Here is a 14764-nt window from a genome sequence, read left to right on the forward strand (position 1 = left end):
CCATGCCACCCATATAGTGAGGAGGATAGCCTTACGTTGCAGGTGAATGGTCAGATGGAGCTGGTTTAGCACACTGGGCTAAATCGCTGGCTTTTAAAGCAGACCAAGGCAGGCCAGCAGCACAGTTCAATTCCTGTACCAGCCTCCCTGAACAGGTGCTGGAATGTGGCGACTAGGGGCTATTCACAGTAACTTCATTGAAGCCTACTTGTGAAAATAAACAATTTTCATTTTCATTTCATGGACTGATCAGTGGCAAATGGAATTCAATCCGGATAAGTATGAGGTGATGCAATTGATGACAAATAAGGTAACAGGGCCAACAGAACCCTGGGAATTATCACGGATCAGAGGGACCTTGGTATCCACGTATACCGGTCCCTTAAGGTAGCAGAGCAGGTCGATACAGTGGCCTGTATCAGCTGAGACATGGAGTTTGAGAGCAGGGAAGTTATGATGGAACTGTATGAAACGTTGGTTCCGACACAGCTGGAGTACTGTGTGCAGTTCTGGAATCCACATAGCTTCAGTTATGAAGAGAGATTGGATAGACTTGGATTGCTTTCCTTGGAGCAGAGGAGACTGAGGGGGGACGAGACTGAAGGGGGACATGATTGAGATGTATAAAATTATGAGGAGCATAGAGAGAACAAACTTTCCCCCTTGGCGTACGGATCAATGACCAGGGGGCATAGATTTAAGGAAGGGGCAGAAGGTTCAGAGGGGATGTGAGGGTAGGTCTGGAGCTCACTGCCGAAAGTGGTGGAGGTAGAGACTCTCATATCATTTTAGAAGTATTTAGATGTGCACTTGCGATCCCAGGACATACACAGCTATGGGCCAAGTGCTGGGAAATGGGGTTAGAACCCACTGAGGTGGTTGCTTTGATGGGCACAGAAAAGATGGGCTGAAGGGCCTCAAATTAGGCTGAATAACTCTGTGACTGGATGACGGTGTGTAACCTGGGCCCCGCCCCCATGTCATCACGTCAGCTTCAACCCCGCCCCCTTTGGGCGGGCTGGCATCACTGGGGCGCCCCACGTGATTCCGGAGCAGCCTATGGCCGGGCAGGTGACGTCGGCCAGGTCTCGCGATGTTTGCGGGCGAGGAGCCAGGAGCCTGCTGGGATATCCTTCCTTTCTCTCCCTGCAGCCATCTTGTGTTGGCCTCGCCGGCGGAGCCGCTCTGCCTCCTGCCGCTGCTCCGTGACATCCCTCGCACCCCCCCGGGCTCCCCATTCACCGCGTTCCTCAGGCTAAGGCAGCAGGGGCGGCCACAGCGGCAGGCAAGATGGTTGCAGCCAAGAAGACGGTGAGTGTCAGCGCGCGGCCCAGGCTTCACGTGGAGGAGAGAGAGGCGGCTGCCGACCCGGGGCCCCGCTGCCGCCTCCCTCTGCCTTTCCCCCGGCCGCTGCCGCCTCCCTCTGCCTTTCCCCCGGCCGCTGCCGCCTCCCTCTGCCTTTCCCCCGGCCGCTGCCGCCTCCCTCTGCCTTTCCCCCGGGCTCCAGTCTCCTCGGGCGCCTCCATGCACGGAGCTGAATGGCCCGGGCTTGGTTCAGGGGACTGGGGCGGTTTTGAATCCTCGTTATTGGGGGAGGGGGAGTATTTCACTGAAATGGGCGAGGGGCTGCATTGTAATGGGGTGAGGAAGGACCTGGACAGGATACTTTGGAAGCCGAGGTTAGGCAAACCTGTAGCTGAATACCTTCCTGAAGAAGACAATTTGGACGAGTGCATACCCCGCAAAGGGTAAGGCAGGACACCAAATTGCAGAGGATGAAAGAGTTTGAGATTACGATGTGTCAGGTGGGAAATAGAACCAAGCTGAAGATACAGTGGTGGGCAGCCTAGACTGGTCAGAGGCCGACATAAGACCATTAAATATAGGAGCAGAATTGGGCCATGCTGCCCATTGAGTCTGCTATTTGACAATGGCTGATCTGTACCTCATCCCCAATCTCTTGCCTTCTCATCCTCTTAATCGAGTGCCAGTGACCCTCCATCAAGAACATGAGTGGCCCTCCTACATCTCAGTGGACTGCAAGATTGAAATCACGACCATGTGAATAATAAATACATTTTCTATATAAGCTGAACATTTCATAACATGCTGTACCATTGATTAAACATTTATATATCAATAGAACTACCATCAACTTCAGATGGTAAAAATAAATATTCACACTTTGGAGCGCAATGCTCTCATGGTTAATTTTCTGTACAATTAGCATTGACTTGTGTGCATCACTTCAGCCATGCCAGTAGGAAAAAATGACATGGACTGAAATCAGCGGAATGTGGCAGACCTTTGCATGGGCAACAGTCAACCTAATGTCCCTTGGGCCACACTCTGCCTCCCTGGCTGCAGGTTGCCCGCCACTAATATAGAGGCTTGTGGGGGAATTGAAAAAGCAGAGAGAGTATGAGAAAAGACTGGCAACTAACAAAAGGGAACTGTTCATGGGATGTGTCCAGTGTTTGTTGCCCATCCCTAATTGCCCTTGAGCTGAGTGAGTTGCTATGTCATTTCACAGGGCATTTGAGTCAATCACATTGCTGTGGATCTGGAGACACATGTAGGCTAGACTGGGTAAGGCTGGCAGTTTCCGTCCCTAAAGGGCGTTAGCGGACCGAATGGGTTTTTCTAACGATTGACAATGGCTTCATGATCCTCCATCAGATATTCAAATTTCAGCATTTGCCGTGGTGGGATTCGAATCTGTCCCTGGGGCATTACCCTGGGTTTCTGGATTGCTGTCCAGTGACAATGCCACTATGCCATTGCTTCTCTTCTATAGGAATATAAATAGTAAAAATGTGAAGGGGCTAATCACTCATGGGGATTGCAGCAGGAGGAATGTAACAGTTACATTTTCAATGGTATAATTCTGTCTTTGCAGTTGATATCTAGAACTTAGAACATGCAGTGCAGAAGGAGGCCATTTGGCCCATCAAGTCTGCACTGACCCACTTAAGCCCTCACTTCCACCCCATCCCCGTAATCCAATAACCCCATCTAACCTTTTTGGTCACTAGGGGTAATTTATCATGGCCAATCCACCGTGTGAATAATAAATACTATTTCTTTGGAATGTGGGAGGAAACCGGAGGAACCCTAAGTAAACACTGGGAGAACGTGCAAACTCCGCACAGATAGTGACCCATCGGGGCATCAAACCTGGGACCCTGGTGCTGTGAAGCCACAGTGCTATCCACATGTGCTGCCCTTGTATCCCCTGGAAAAAATACATTAAATATCTTGAGTGTTTTGGAGTTAGTTGAACACTATTGTTTTGTTGGGTTTACTGTTTGTGTAAATTTCTGTAAAATAAAAAGGACTTGTTTTTTTGAATGCAGAAAAAGTCATTGGAGTCCATCAACTCCAGGCTCCAGCTGGTTATGAAAAGTGGCAAATATGTGCTGGGCTACAAACAGACTTTGAAAATGATTCGTCAAGGCAAAGCCAAGCTGGTTATTCTTGCTAACAACTGTCCAGCCTTGAGGTAAGCTGAACTATTTTGTGAAAATAAATAGCAAAATACAGTGTGAACTCAGCATTTTGTCCTTTTTACTGTAATATACTTCTGGCCATAGCTCTGTACTGGCTCTAAGAGCATTTCATCTGATCGGACTGTCAACATTCTGAAACTAAAGTTTTTTCTTTGGTTACTTATCCAATTTGCTTTTGGAAGCTACTGTGGAACCTGCCTCCACCACACTCGACTCTTTCCAGACCATAATCACTTGCTGTTTTTACATAAACGTTTTTCCTCCTGTTGCTGTTGGTTCTTTATTAATCATCTTAAATCAGGGTCATCTTATTAACAATTTCCACCATTTATGAATGGGTAACATGTTTCGACTATGATGCCATGGCAGCGGATAGTTGGCCGTTACCAACTGTTAGTCCCACATTTCACAACTCAGGAAGGGCAAATTGCTTCTCAGGTGCAGTATAGAAGTGTCTTTGCAAGTATAGGCACTAATGCATCATAGGAAATACACTATATTAAAGATATCACAAACCTTTCACTATCCAGTGAGAATGGGATATTGCATGTTGGTTCAGAAGTCAATGCCCCATTTATAACATTGTTCCTAAGGGGAAACCGTTCTAACTTACAATGTGATTTTCAGAAACCACTTGTGTTGCAAGTCTGAGCACTGTCTGTATACTAAAGCGTGGCTTCAAACTGGAAATGGTCTATCACCCCATGCCCAGTAATCCCCATTCTCTGAACCCATTTTGAAACCAAAACTATACTTTGTGGATGCAGTTTAATAGTCACAGCTATAAAGGACAGAAATTGCTGGATGTACTCAGCAAGGTCGGCGGCACCGTGGTCAGAGGAGGTGATATTCATGGTTGATACCCCTTGCGTCACAATGGCAGTGTTCTCTATTGGATATTAAATCTGTTTGGATTACATGTCAATTACAAATTAGGAGTCAAGAATCTATCCAACCCGGCTTTAAACATATTCTATGACTTTGTCTTTCACTCCGGGGAAGTGAATTCACACACTAGGTGGCACAATGGTTAGCACTGCTGTCTCACGGCGCCGAGGACTCCGGTTCGATCCAGGGTCACTGTCTGTGTGGAGTTTGTACATTCTCCCTGTGTCTGCGTGGGTCTCACCCCCACAATCCAAAGGTGTGCAGGTTAGGTGAATTGGCCACGCTAAATTGCCCCTTAATTGGAAAAAAATAATTGGATACTCTAAATTTATATAATTTTTTAAAAATTCACACACTCACAGCCCTCAAGGAAAAAAAATATTTTCATCTCCATCTTCATTGTGAACTGCCTTACTTTTAAACTCCCATGAGGTAAAACAGTCTGTCAGCATCCATCTTGTTACATCCCCTCGGGATCTTTTATGTTTCAAGAAGATCTCTCAATCTTAACTTCATGGATACAGGACCAAACTTTCCCAAGATGAAGGGGTTGTCTTCGGGGAATCAGTGATTTGAACCGTCTCCCCACTACTTCTAGTGGTGGTTATATCCGTTAAGGAGACCAAACTGTACATATTCCACTCCTTTAGCAGTGTACAATAACATCCCGTTTTCCTTACTAACCACTTGCTGTAGCTGCATTCCAACATTAATTCCTGTACCGGGGAACCCAGATCCCTCTATCAAAGTTCAGCAATCTCTCCATTTAAATATTTGTATTCTATTCTTCCTGTCAAAGTGGACAAGTTCATGTTTTCCATGTTATATTCTATGTGTCATTTTTTTTGACCATTCACTTAATTTATCCATGGATTACAAAGGACATTAGAGCTAGTATTAGATTCAAAGAAGGAGCATACAAATTAGCAAGGAAAAGCAATAGACCTGAGGATGGGCAACAGTTTAAAATTCAGCAAAGGCAGACCAAGGGATTGATCAAGAAGGGGAAAATACAATTTGAAAGTAAACTAGCGGGAACACACAAACTGACTGTAAAAGTTTGTATAGGTATGTAAAGAGCAAAAGATAATTAATGCAGGCCCCTTACAGTCAAAAGGGGGTGGGGAGACTTCATAACAGGGAACAAAGAAATGGCCGAGGATCTAGATTGGTACTACAGTCTTCACAAAGGAAGACATGAATAATGTACTGGAAGTTCTGAGAAACACAAGTTTCAGTGACATGCTTCGGGAAATCGCTGTTAGCAGAGAATTGGTTTTGGGGAAATTTATGGGATTGAAGGTGGATAAGTCTCCAGGGCCTGGTAATCTTCAGGTATTTGAGGAAGTGGCCCAAGAATAGTAGATCCATAGGTCATTTTCAAAATTCTTTGGACTCTGGAATGGTTCCTACAGATTGGAGATTAGCGAATGTAACCCCGTTATTCAAAAAGGGAGGTGGGGAAGAAACGGAACTGTAGACCAGTGAACCTAACATCGGTAGTGGGAAAGCTGCTTGAGTCCATTATCAAGCATTTCATAGTACAGCATTTGGAAATCAGTGGTATAATCCGACAAAGTCAGCATAGATTTACAAAAGGGAAATCATGCTTGACAAATCTACTTGAATTCTTGAAGATGCAACTAATGGAGTTGACCAGGAAGAATGAGTGGGTGTAGTTTATTTAGACTTTCAGAAGGCTTTCGACAAGGTATCCCATAGCAGCTTACTATGCAAAGTTAAAGCGCATGGGATTGCGGGTAGTGTCTTGAGATGGATAGAAAACTGGTTAGCAGGCAAGAAGCAAAGAGTTGGAATAAATGGGTCTTTTCCGATTGGCAGGCACTGACGAGTGTGGTACTGCAGGGATCTGTGCTAGGACCCCAACTGTTCACATTATATATGAATGATTTGGAGGAGGGAACTAAATGCATTATCTCCAAATTTGCAGGTGATAACGGAGTTGGGTGGGAGGGTGAACTGTGAAGAGGAAGCAGAGATACTTCAGTGAGATTTGGACAGGCTGAGTGAGTGAGCACGCAGATGCAGTATAATGTGGATAAATGTGTTGGCCTTCATAGCGAGAGGATTTGAGAATAGGAGTATGGATGTTTTACTGCAGTTGTATTGGGTGCTTGTAAGGCCACACTTGGACCTGGAGTATTGTGTGCCGTTTTGGTCTCCTTGTCTGGGGAAGGATATTCTTGCTATGGAGGGAGTGCAGCAAAGATTTACCAGGCTGATTCCTGGGATGGCGGGTCAGTCATACGAGGAGAGAATAAGTCGGTTAGGATTATATTAATTGGAGTTTAGAAGAGTGAGAGGGGATCTCATAGAAATGTATCAAGTTCTAACGGGGTAGATTCAGAAAGAATGTTCCCGACGGTGGGGGAGTCCAGAACTAGGGGTCATAGTTTTGAGGATAAGGGGTAAACCTTTTAAGACTGAGGTGAGGAGAAATTTCTTCACCCAGAGAATAGTGAATCTGGAATTCACTCCCACAAATTAGTTGAGGCTAAAATGTGTAATTTCAAGAAGGAATTAGATATAGTTCTTGGGGTTAAAGGGACATTGGAGGGGGTTGGAGAAAGTGGGATGAGGGTGTTGAACTTGATGAGCCATGATAATGACTGGTGAGCAGGCTCGAAGGATCAAATGGTCTCCTGTGGCTTCTATATTCTACGTATGTTTCCATGTATACCCCATTGCACATTCCTTATGATCTCTTTACAACTTAGTCTCCTATACATTAGGGCATCTGCAAATTTTGCATCCACACTAGTCCTTGCATCCTGGATATTGTTGTAACTAGTTGAGGCCTCAGCACTGATCGCTGCGGCACTCTTGCCAACATGAAATTGACCCATTTATCCGTACTTTGTTTCCTTTTAGCTAACCAATTCTCTGTCCATGCTTTGTCTCCTACACCATGGTCTCTTATGTAGGAACCTCTCGTGTGTTACCTTGTCCAATTGCCTTTGGAAATTCACATACTCCATATCTACATATTCCCTTTTATCCATGTTACTTGCTCTAATAAATTAGCCAAGCAATATATTTTCGGATTTTCCCTCTGACAGCTGTTAAGCTAACTGGCCGGTAGTTTCCTATTTCAGTCTCCCTCCTTTCTTTGACCGATGGTGATTGTATTTTATTTTTTTCAGCTGCCTATCCCTAATTGCCCTTGCTAGGCTGTTTCAAGAGGCAGTTTAGTCAGCGCGAGATGGCAGATTTCCTTCCCAAAGGTGAACTAGATGGATTTCTGCAAAGACCAATGATAGTTGTCATGTTCACCATTACGGAGAGAGGCTTTTTATTTCCCATTTAATATTTAAATTCCACCAGCTGCCAGAGTGGGATTTGAAGGCGTGTGCCCAGAGCACTACTAGTCTTGGCCTGTGGGTTACTAGTCCAGTGACATTACCACTGCATCAATATTGAATATAGTTGAATATCTTGTGGCACCCTGCTCTAGCTATGACCGACACTGAAACAAATGTTGCTTTTTGTAGAGTTGTATTTACAGTCATCTGGCGTGAAACATTAGCCCCGTGTTCTCTCCACAGAAATGTATTCATCTGGAATTTAAAACTAATCTCATTTATAATCATGAAACTGCCTGATTATTGTAAAACCATGGTGACATTTGAACAGGATTCTATGCATCCTTGTAGAGATCTACCATGCAGATCTAATGGCACTTGCAAACACTAAAACCCAGTAGAAATTTGAGTTAACACTTCTCGGGTGCAAATGAGAATCGTTTTATTGACTCTAGTTGATTATAATTGAGAATCACTTAAATCTTATTCTCTAATAAGTACAGCTAGCAAAAGTACTCGAAGAGAAGCAATTTGTAGACAATAGAACTTTCAAATAATACAGAAATAATTTTCTTGCTTACGGCAAAACAGCTTGCATTGACTTCTCCGAGTTGGAAAGTGAAAATATGAAAGATAGAGATAGCGAATAGTTAGGTCAAAGTATAGATTGATTCCAGAATGGAAAATGGCCATACGATCTATCACGGTTATACTAAATCATATCAGTCTTCAGCCATCTATCTACACCCCTATGTAATCCTAGTTGGTTTGGGTTAGAATCAAATAAGTTTGATTTGACGGTTAGCTGTCTGTCTTTAATGTGCAACATTAACTTGAAATGTTTCATAAATGAATTGAACTGGATTCTTGCTGACTTGACTGTTATGACAATGGCTCCTTTAGAATACTGTACTGTTGCTATGCTGTTGTCATGGAGCTGCCCTGTCCTTGGACTGCTTAGTGTCATATTATCTTGCAAATGTATTTGTTAGCTGAATAAGAATGCTGTTTTAATCTATAATGAATTATGCTGTCTGTGTTCTGTTGAAGCTATGTTTTGAAATGAATTATGCTGAATATGTGTTTTGAAATGACCTGAGGTTATGAGTGAGTTTTTAAATGGGTATTTAATAGACATGGGGCTTAATGCTAAATCGCTATTTTTACCTATTTTACTTAATAGCTGGCTTCTACAATCCTTTACACAAACTAAAGTTTGAAATTACTCGGTTGGATTGTCTTTCGTGGTGTAAAGCTATCCGTTACTTTTCCCACACTGTTACCCATATCTCGGTGCCTTGTTTCTATTTGGGCTGATTTGTCTGTTATAATTGCTCGTGTTGATTAAAATCTGAAATTACAATTGATTCTATTTTGATGGTGAATTGTATTTATTGTTGCAGGAAATCTGAGATTGAGTACTATGCTATGTTAGCAAAAACTGGTGTGCATCACTACAGCGGCAACAACATTGAACTCGGTACAGCTTGTGGTAAATACTACAGAGTGTGCACATTGGCGATCATTGATCCAGGTAAGTCCTTCCAAGAACATGCTTTTCCCTGGGTCGGTCCACTGTTAAAACCAGTTGAAAATAAAACGTTGAATTTTTTTAACTATTTGTTTATGGAATGTGGATATGGTTGGCTACAGCAGCATTTATTTCCCATCCTTAGCCGCCCTTGGGAAGGTGATGGCGAGCTGCATTCTTGAGCTGCTGCAGTCCCTGAGGGAGGTGTAGGTACACCCACTGTACTGTTAAAGGGAGGGAGTTCCAGGATTTTTATCCTTCACTGTCACTCTGAAAGTCCTTTGTTGCTCTTTCTAGCTTTAGTCTATTTGCTCTGTTTAGGTCACCTTTGCTCATGAGTCGCCAGGTATCTTTATGATACCGTCACGTGGTTCAAGTTCAGGTTATGATTAATAACACAGCACACTGCTTAGTAAGGATTAGAACAACGGTCATTTATTATATACAACAAGCAATATTAATACCCTAATACTACTTTCTATATAATAAACCTATCACTACTGGCCAATACTTAACTTAGGAAGAGCCCACCAGGTCAGGGAAATGAATGGCTTGTCCAATCAAATCTGGCCCGCGGGATTCGATTCAAAAGGCTGCTACAGGTCGGTGGCTAGGTGTCTACCGGATAGCGATCGCTGGATTCAAACTTACGATACACGGTGGCTGGTCTTGCGAAGGTCTCGAGCAGGCGAAGGTGAGAGAGAGGGAGATCTGAACTTGGACCTTTACTTTTATAGGGCCCACGGGCTTCCCGCTTCCCGGGGCGGCCCTTGACCCCGAGTCCCAAGTGATTGGATTCTGTCCCCAGTCTCTGGGGTCGATGTGTCCAATGGTGAGGCGATTCCTCGATCGGGGGGTGGTCGCTCACCTGTCTTTGTTTCGGCCACTGCAGGCGCTGACAGGTCTGGCCCAGTATTCAATTGCTAATATGTTGCAAGTGTTCCCGGGGATAGCCGATTTAACTGTGGATGTCTGAATAGATTGGCTGCAAACAGTCCTGAATGAAACTGCGGATACCTGGGTTGATGGGCTGTTGATAGCCCTGAGTATCGATCTGGGCTACGTTCCCCCGAGCTGAAGCTGCAAACCTGTCTACAGCTGCCTGCTTGTGTCTTCTTGGCTGCTTTTCCCAGCAGTCTTTCGGGTTAGCCGTTTTAAACTGGGTTTTGGCCAGATTAATCGGAACGCAGCCATTTTACATGGCTACACCTGGAACTCTCCCTAACAGCACTGTGGATGTACCTACACCTCGGGAACTGCAACGGTTCAAGAAGGCAGCTCACCACCACCTCGGGCAGTAAGGGACGGGCATTCAGTGCAGGCTTGGCCAGTATCGCCCACATTCTCTAAATTAAGTTTAAAAAGATAATGTGCTTTAATTGGTATGAAAGTAGCTGGATGTTGTGCAATGTCTGCAAGCACTGTGTGTGGGAATGGCATACTGACTTTAATGCTTTAGCCATTAACATTTGAATATACAATGCGAATATATTCTCGCTGGCTTGATTTTTGTCACTGGTCAAGTCAGGCTAGACATTCGCTAGATTATTGCTGTGCTGCTTGTCTGCAGGGCATGTTTGTCAAGTCCTGTTGTAATGTTTGCCAGCAACAAATTGTTTATTATATAAAGTGCTGTTTTGTCACATGTGAAATGCAACAGGGGTTTTGTTCCACGGGGTATGGGACAACACATCTTAATGGCTTTGATAGTAATGTGTATATGACGATAGCGTTGAGCACAGGCACAGGGGGCCTTGACTTGTCCTTTGCACCCTGTCTGGTTCCTGCAGACTCCTAATTGTCATGTTTTTATTACTGCGGCTGAGGTGGTGAATATTTTATTCACTTCTTAGAAGAGACTCCCTTTACCATTTTCTTTACATGGATCAGTAATGCATATTCAGTGTACGGACGTGTTACAATATATAGCCCTATACACTTGCTAGTTTATACCCCTCCATTGGTGCAGGGGCGAGTGGTCACCGATATCTATAGCCCAGGAAGGAATAAATGTAAAATACAATACAAGTAGTATGGAGGATGTAGGTATGAACTCCAGGTTCACCATAGCTTCCTTGCTTTCGCTCTCTGGCATTTTTAAAGCCCAGTATAACTCCTACCTTTGGCGTATTTGTGTATGTAAAAAACAGTTCCCTTTGCTCTTGTTCTTTCTACCCAAGTGCATCATCACTTGCATTAAATTCCATCAGGCATCCCGCCAGCCTGAATGCCCTTATAATAATCTTTATTAGTGTCAGAAGTAGGTTTACATTAGCACTGCAATGAAGTTAGTGAAAAGCCCCTAGTCACCACATTCTGGCGCCTGTTCGGGTACACTGAGGGAGAATTCAGAATGCCCAATTCACCTAACCAGCATGTCTTTCGGGACTTGTGGGAGGAAACTGGAGCACTCGGAGGAAACCCACGCAGACACGGGGAGTGTGTGCAGGCTCCGCACAGACAGTGACCCAAGCGGGAATCGAACCTGGGACCCTGGCGCTGTGAAGCAACTGCTAACCACTGTGCTACCATGCCGCCCATTGAAGTCTATCGCCGTCCTTCCGAGTTTGTCGCCTGCAAATTTTGAAATTGTACCCTCTGCACTGAGAGTCCAGGTCATCAATATAGATTTTTAATAAAGCTGTCACCTTAACACTAGCTCAACTGTAAACCTTCTTCCAATCTGAAAAGCAAAGATTCACCACAACAGTTTCCTGTCATTCCACCAGCTTTGTATCCATGCTTGCATTGTATTATTCCCTGGGGTTTAATATTACTGACTAGCCTGTTCTGTGGCAATTCAATGAATGTTGATAAAAATGTGTATAGCTTGGCTTCAGTTCTATCCTGCCTTTCTGGAATCTTAACAGCAATGACCAATGTGTTGGGCCTGACCTTCATATTGTTTTTCTGAGTCAAGTTTGCATTTACTGAACTGAAGATTTTCTCTTTCAGGTGATTCTGACATCATCAGGAGCATGCCAGAGCAAATCAGTGAAAAATAATCCAGCCACTGTTATATTTTGCAAATAAAGTTACAATATAAAAAGACACTTGGTTTTGTTTTTAATCATATGCTCAACATGACACTTCAAGATGCACTCACTTGTGATTCTGCTAATCCGCAAGTCTAAAGGGTTCAGCTAAGAGAACATGTTTGATAGATCTTTTATATTCTCCAGCATTTTGAGGATTAATTTACTTTAAGGTGATTCAAATGATAATGGATTGGATTATTTCTCCGTCCTTCATTTCGGGGAAATCCAAAACAATGGGGCTTATTCTTAAAATTACTCAGTTAAGAGTGACATTGGGAAGCAACTCTTTATCAAGGTGGAAATCTGGCCTTCATTCCGTTGCGGCGGGGGGGGTGTGGAGTTGGTCCCTTAGGCCTTCGGGGGGGAGGGGGTGTCTGCTTGTTAACCCCTGTTTCTTCTCTAGCTCTCTGGGCAGCTAGCCTTCCCCTCTCCCCTTTCTATTCCCCACTACCTCCTTCCCCCCCCCCCTTCCAGTTCTGGGTGCTCTGATACCCTGAGGACTGGCACGGCTCGATCTCTAGCGTCACCACCTTGGACATAGTCATGAAGAAGGCAGTCGAGAATTCCTTGAGTCTGGGACATGACCAGAATATTGGGGTGTGGTTGGTTGGGCCAGACCCCTCCCCTCCCTGGACGCATTCCACGATTGTCCTCCACCTCCGGGAAGAACCCACTCATGCGTGTCTTGGTGAGGTGTGAGGTGTGCTCTGTGCACTATCTTGAGCTGCATCAGGCTTAGCCCGCTGCAGGAGGAGGTGGAGTTGACTGCAGCACCTCAATTCAGAGTCCTTCCCCTATATACATAGATACCCAGTTCCTCTCTCTACTTTCGTCTGTTCTCATCCAGTGGGGTTCTGACCTTTTCTGAGCGAGGTGTCCATGTGAGTACCCATCTGCAATAACCACAAGTTTGCACCGGCAGGGATGGATGCTACCTTTGGGACATTAATTAATTAAAATTAATAATATTTATTGTCACAAGTAGGCTTACATTAACACTGCAATGAAGTTACTGAAAATCCTAGTCTCCACATTCCGGCGCCTGTTTGGGTACACAGAATTCACAATGTCCAAATGACCTAACAGCACGTCTTTCGGGACTTGAGAGGAAACTGGCGCACCCGGAGGAAACCCACGCAGACACTGGGAGAACGTGCAGACTCCACACAGACGCTGACCCAAGCCGGGAATCAAACCTGGGACCCTGGTGCTGTGAAGCAACAGTTCTGAATGGGGAGGGGACGGAGGAACGCTGACGGTAGAGGGCATATCTGTGAATGACATATATGTCACTGCACTTGTCCCATAGCCAGTCCACCCATACCATCATGTCTAGAAGTGTGCGCTTGGGTCTTTGGGGGAACTCTTCTGTCTCCTTGCGGAGAACGTTACATAGCTAGATATCTGAACTCATTCCCTTTCGGGAGTTCGGGCTTCTCTGAGATTCCCCCAGGGTCACCAGTCTGTCGTCTACGTACGTGTCCTCTACCTTCAGCGTTGCTCCATCCCCTCCCCATGTCCCAAAGGTAGCGCCCATCCCTGCCGGTGCAAACTTGTGGTTATTGCAGATGGGGGTTCACGTGGACAACTAGCTCAGTTCAAAATGGCCACTACCACCGGGCCCCTAGTGTGTGTCTGGTGGGGGAGGGGGTATTGTGTGGTGGCCAGCACTCGGAGAGAAGTCCCATACAGGAGGCCTCCATTTGGCCCCAATCTGCCTCTGGCTCCCTCGGTCACCTCCTCACCCTCTGCGTTGCCCACCCAGTCGTAGAGCAAATGATTTGGTAGGGCCAGGCCGCCGCCTGCTCCTCTCGTAAAATGGACTTCCGTAAGGTTATCTTTTTTCATCCCCGGCAAGCAAAGGCGATGATTAGTTTGTCAACCTCGGTGAAGAAGGATTTGGAAATGAAGATTGGGAATGGTCTAAATATGAAGAGGAGCCTTGGCAGCACGTTCATTTATATGTTCACAATACTTTTCACTGTACCTCGGTACACATGACAATAAATCAAATCAAATTGAAAAGCTGAATTTTTAAAAGCAGGATGCTATGACATACTCTGTGTGATTTAATGTCTGTCTCGTGTGGATATCAGAGTATGTCATAGCATCCGGATTTTTAAAAATATTGAGAGTTGCGATGAGGACACAAGTGAGGTCTTTGTAGTCATGAGGTGGGAAGAAGAAAATGGGGTTAAATTCTGACAGTAACTTCCTTCAAATTCAAATGGGTAATAAAGAAATCCTGGACTATGTAGACAACTGGTTAAGCTATCTTTCAGATAAGAATCAGATGGCGCTGAAAGAGTTACTGCAGTCACAAAAAGCTATTTGTGGAGACAATTCGGTTGGAACAAAGGTAACCAAACATGATGTAGATGATGTGGGGGTGCTGTTCCAATCAAATAACATACATATCGGTTGAATGCAGCTAAACTGCACAAAAAGTACAGAAGGATATTGAGTTAAGTTCTA

General features: G+C 44.7%; 1 protein-coding gene and 1 non-coding gene across 2 annotated transcripts; both read left to right on the top strand.

Annotated features, from left to right (window-relative positions):
* The first annotated feature begins 1126 nt into the window (after nucleotides 1–1126).
* On the top strand, nucleotides 1127–12302 carry rpl30 (ribosomal protein L30). Its single transcript, XM_072468469.1, has 4 exons — nucleotides 1127–1311; nucleotides 3357–3502; nucleotides 9124–9254; nucleotides 12207–12302. The coding sequence occupies exons 1-4, from the start codon at nucleotides 1291–1293 to the stop codon at nucleotides 12254–12256; spliced, it is 348 nt and encodes a 115-aa protein (XP_072324570.1). The 5' UTR covers nucleotides 1127–1290; the 3' UTR covers nucleotides 12257–12302.
* Nucleotides 10732–10865, top strand: LOC140386123 (small nucleolar RNA SNORA72). The gene has a single exon (XR_011933589.1). It is a non-coding gene; the product is annotated as a small nucleolar RNA SNORA72 (small nucleolar RNA).
* Nucleotides 12303–14764: the final 2462 nt, after the last annotated feature.

This window comes from Scyliorhinus torazame, chromosome 11 (assembly GCF_047496885.1).
Source record: "Scyliorhinus torazame isolate Kashiwa2021f chromosome 11, sScyTor2.1, whole genome shotgun sequence".
In the NCBI taxonomy this organism is placed as follows: domain Eukaryota; kingdom Metazoa; phylum Chordata; class Chondrichthyes; order Carcharhiniformes; family Scyliorhinidae; genus Scyliorhinus; species Scyliorhinus torazame.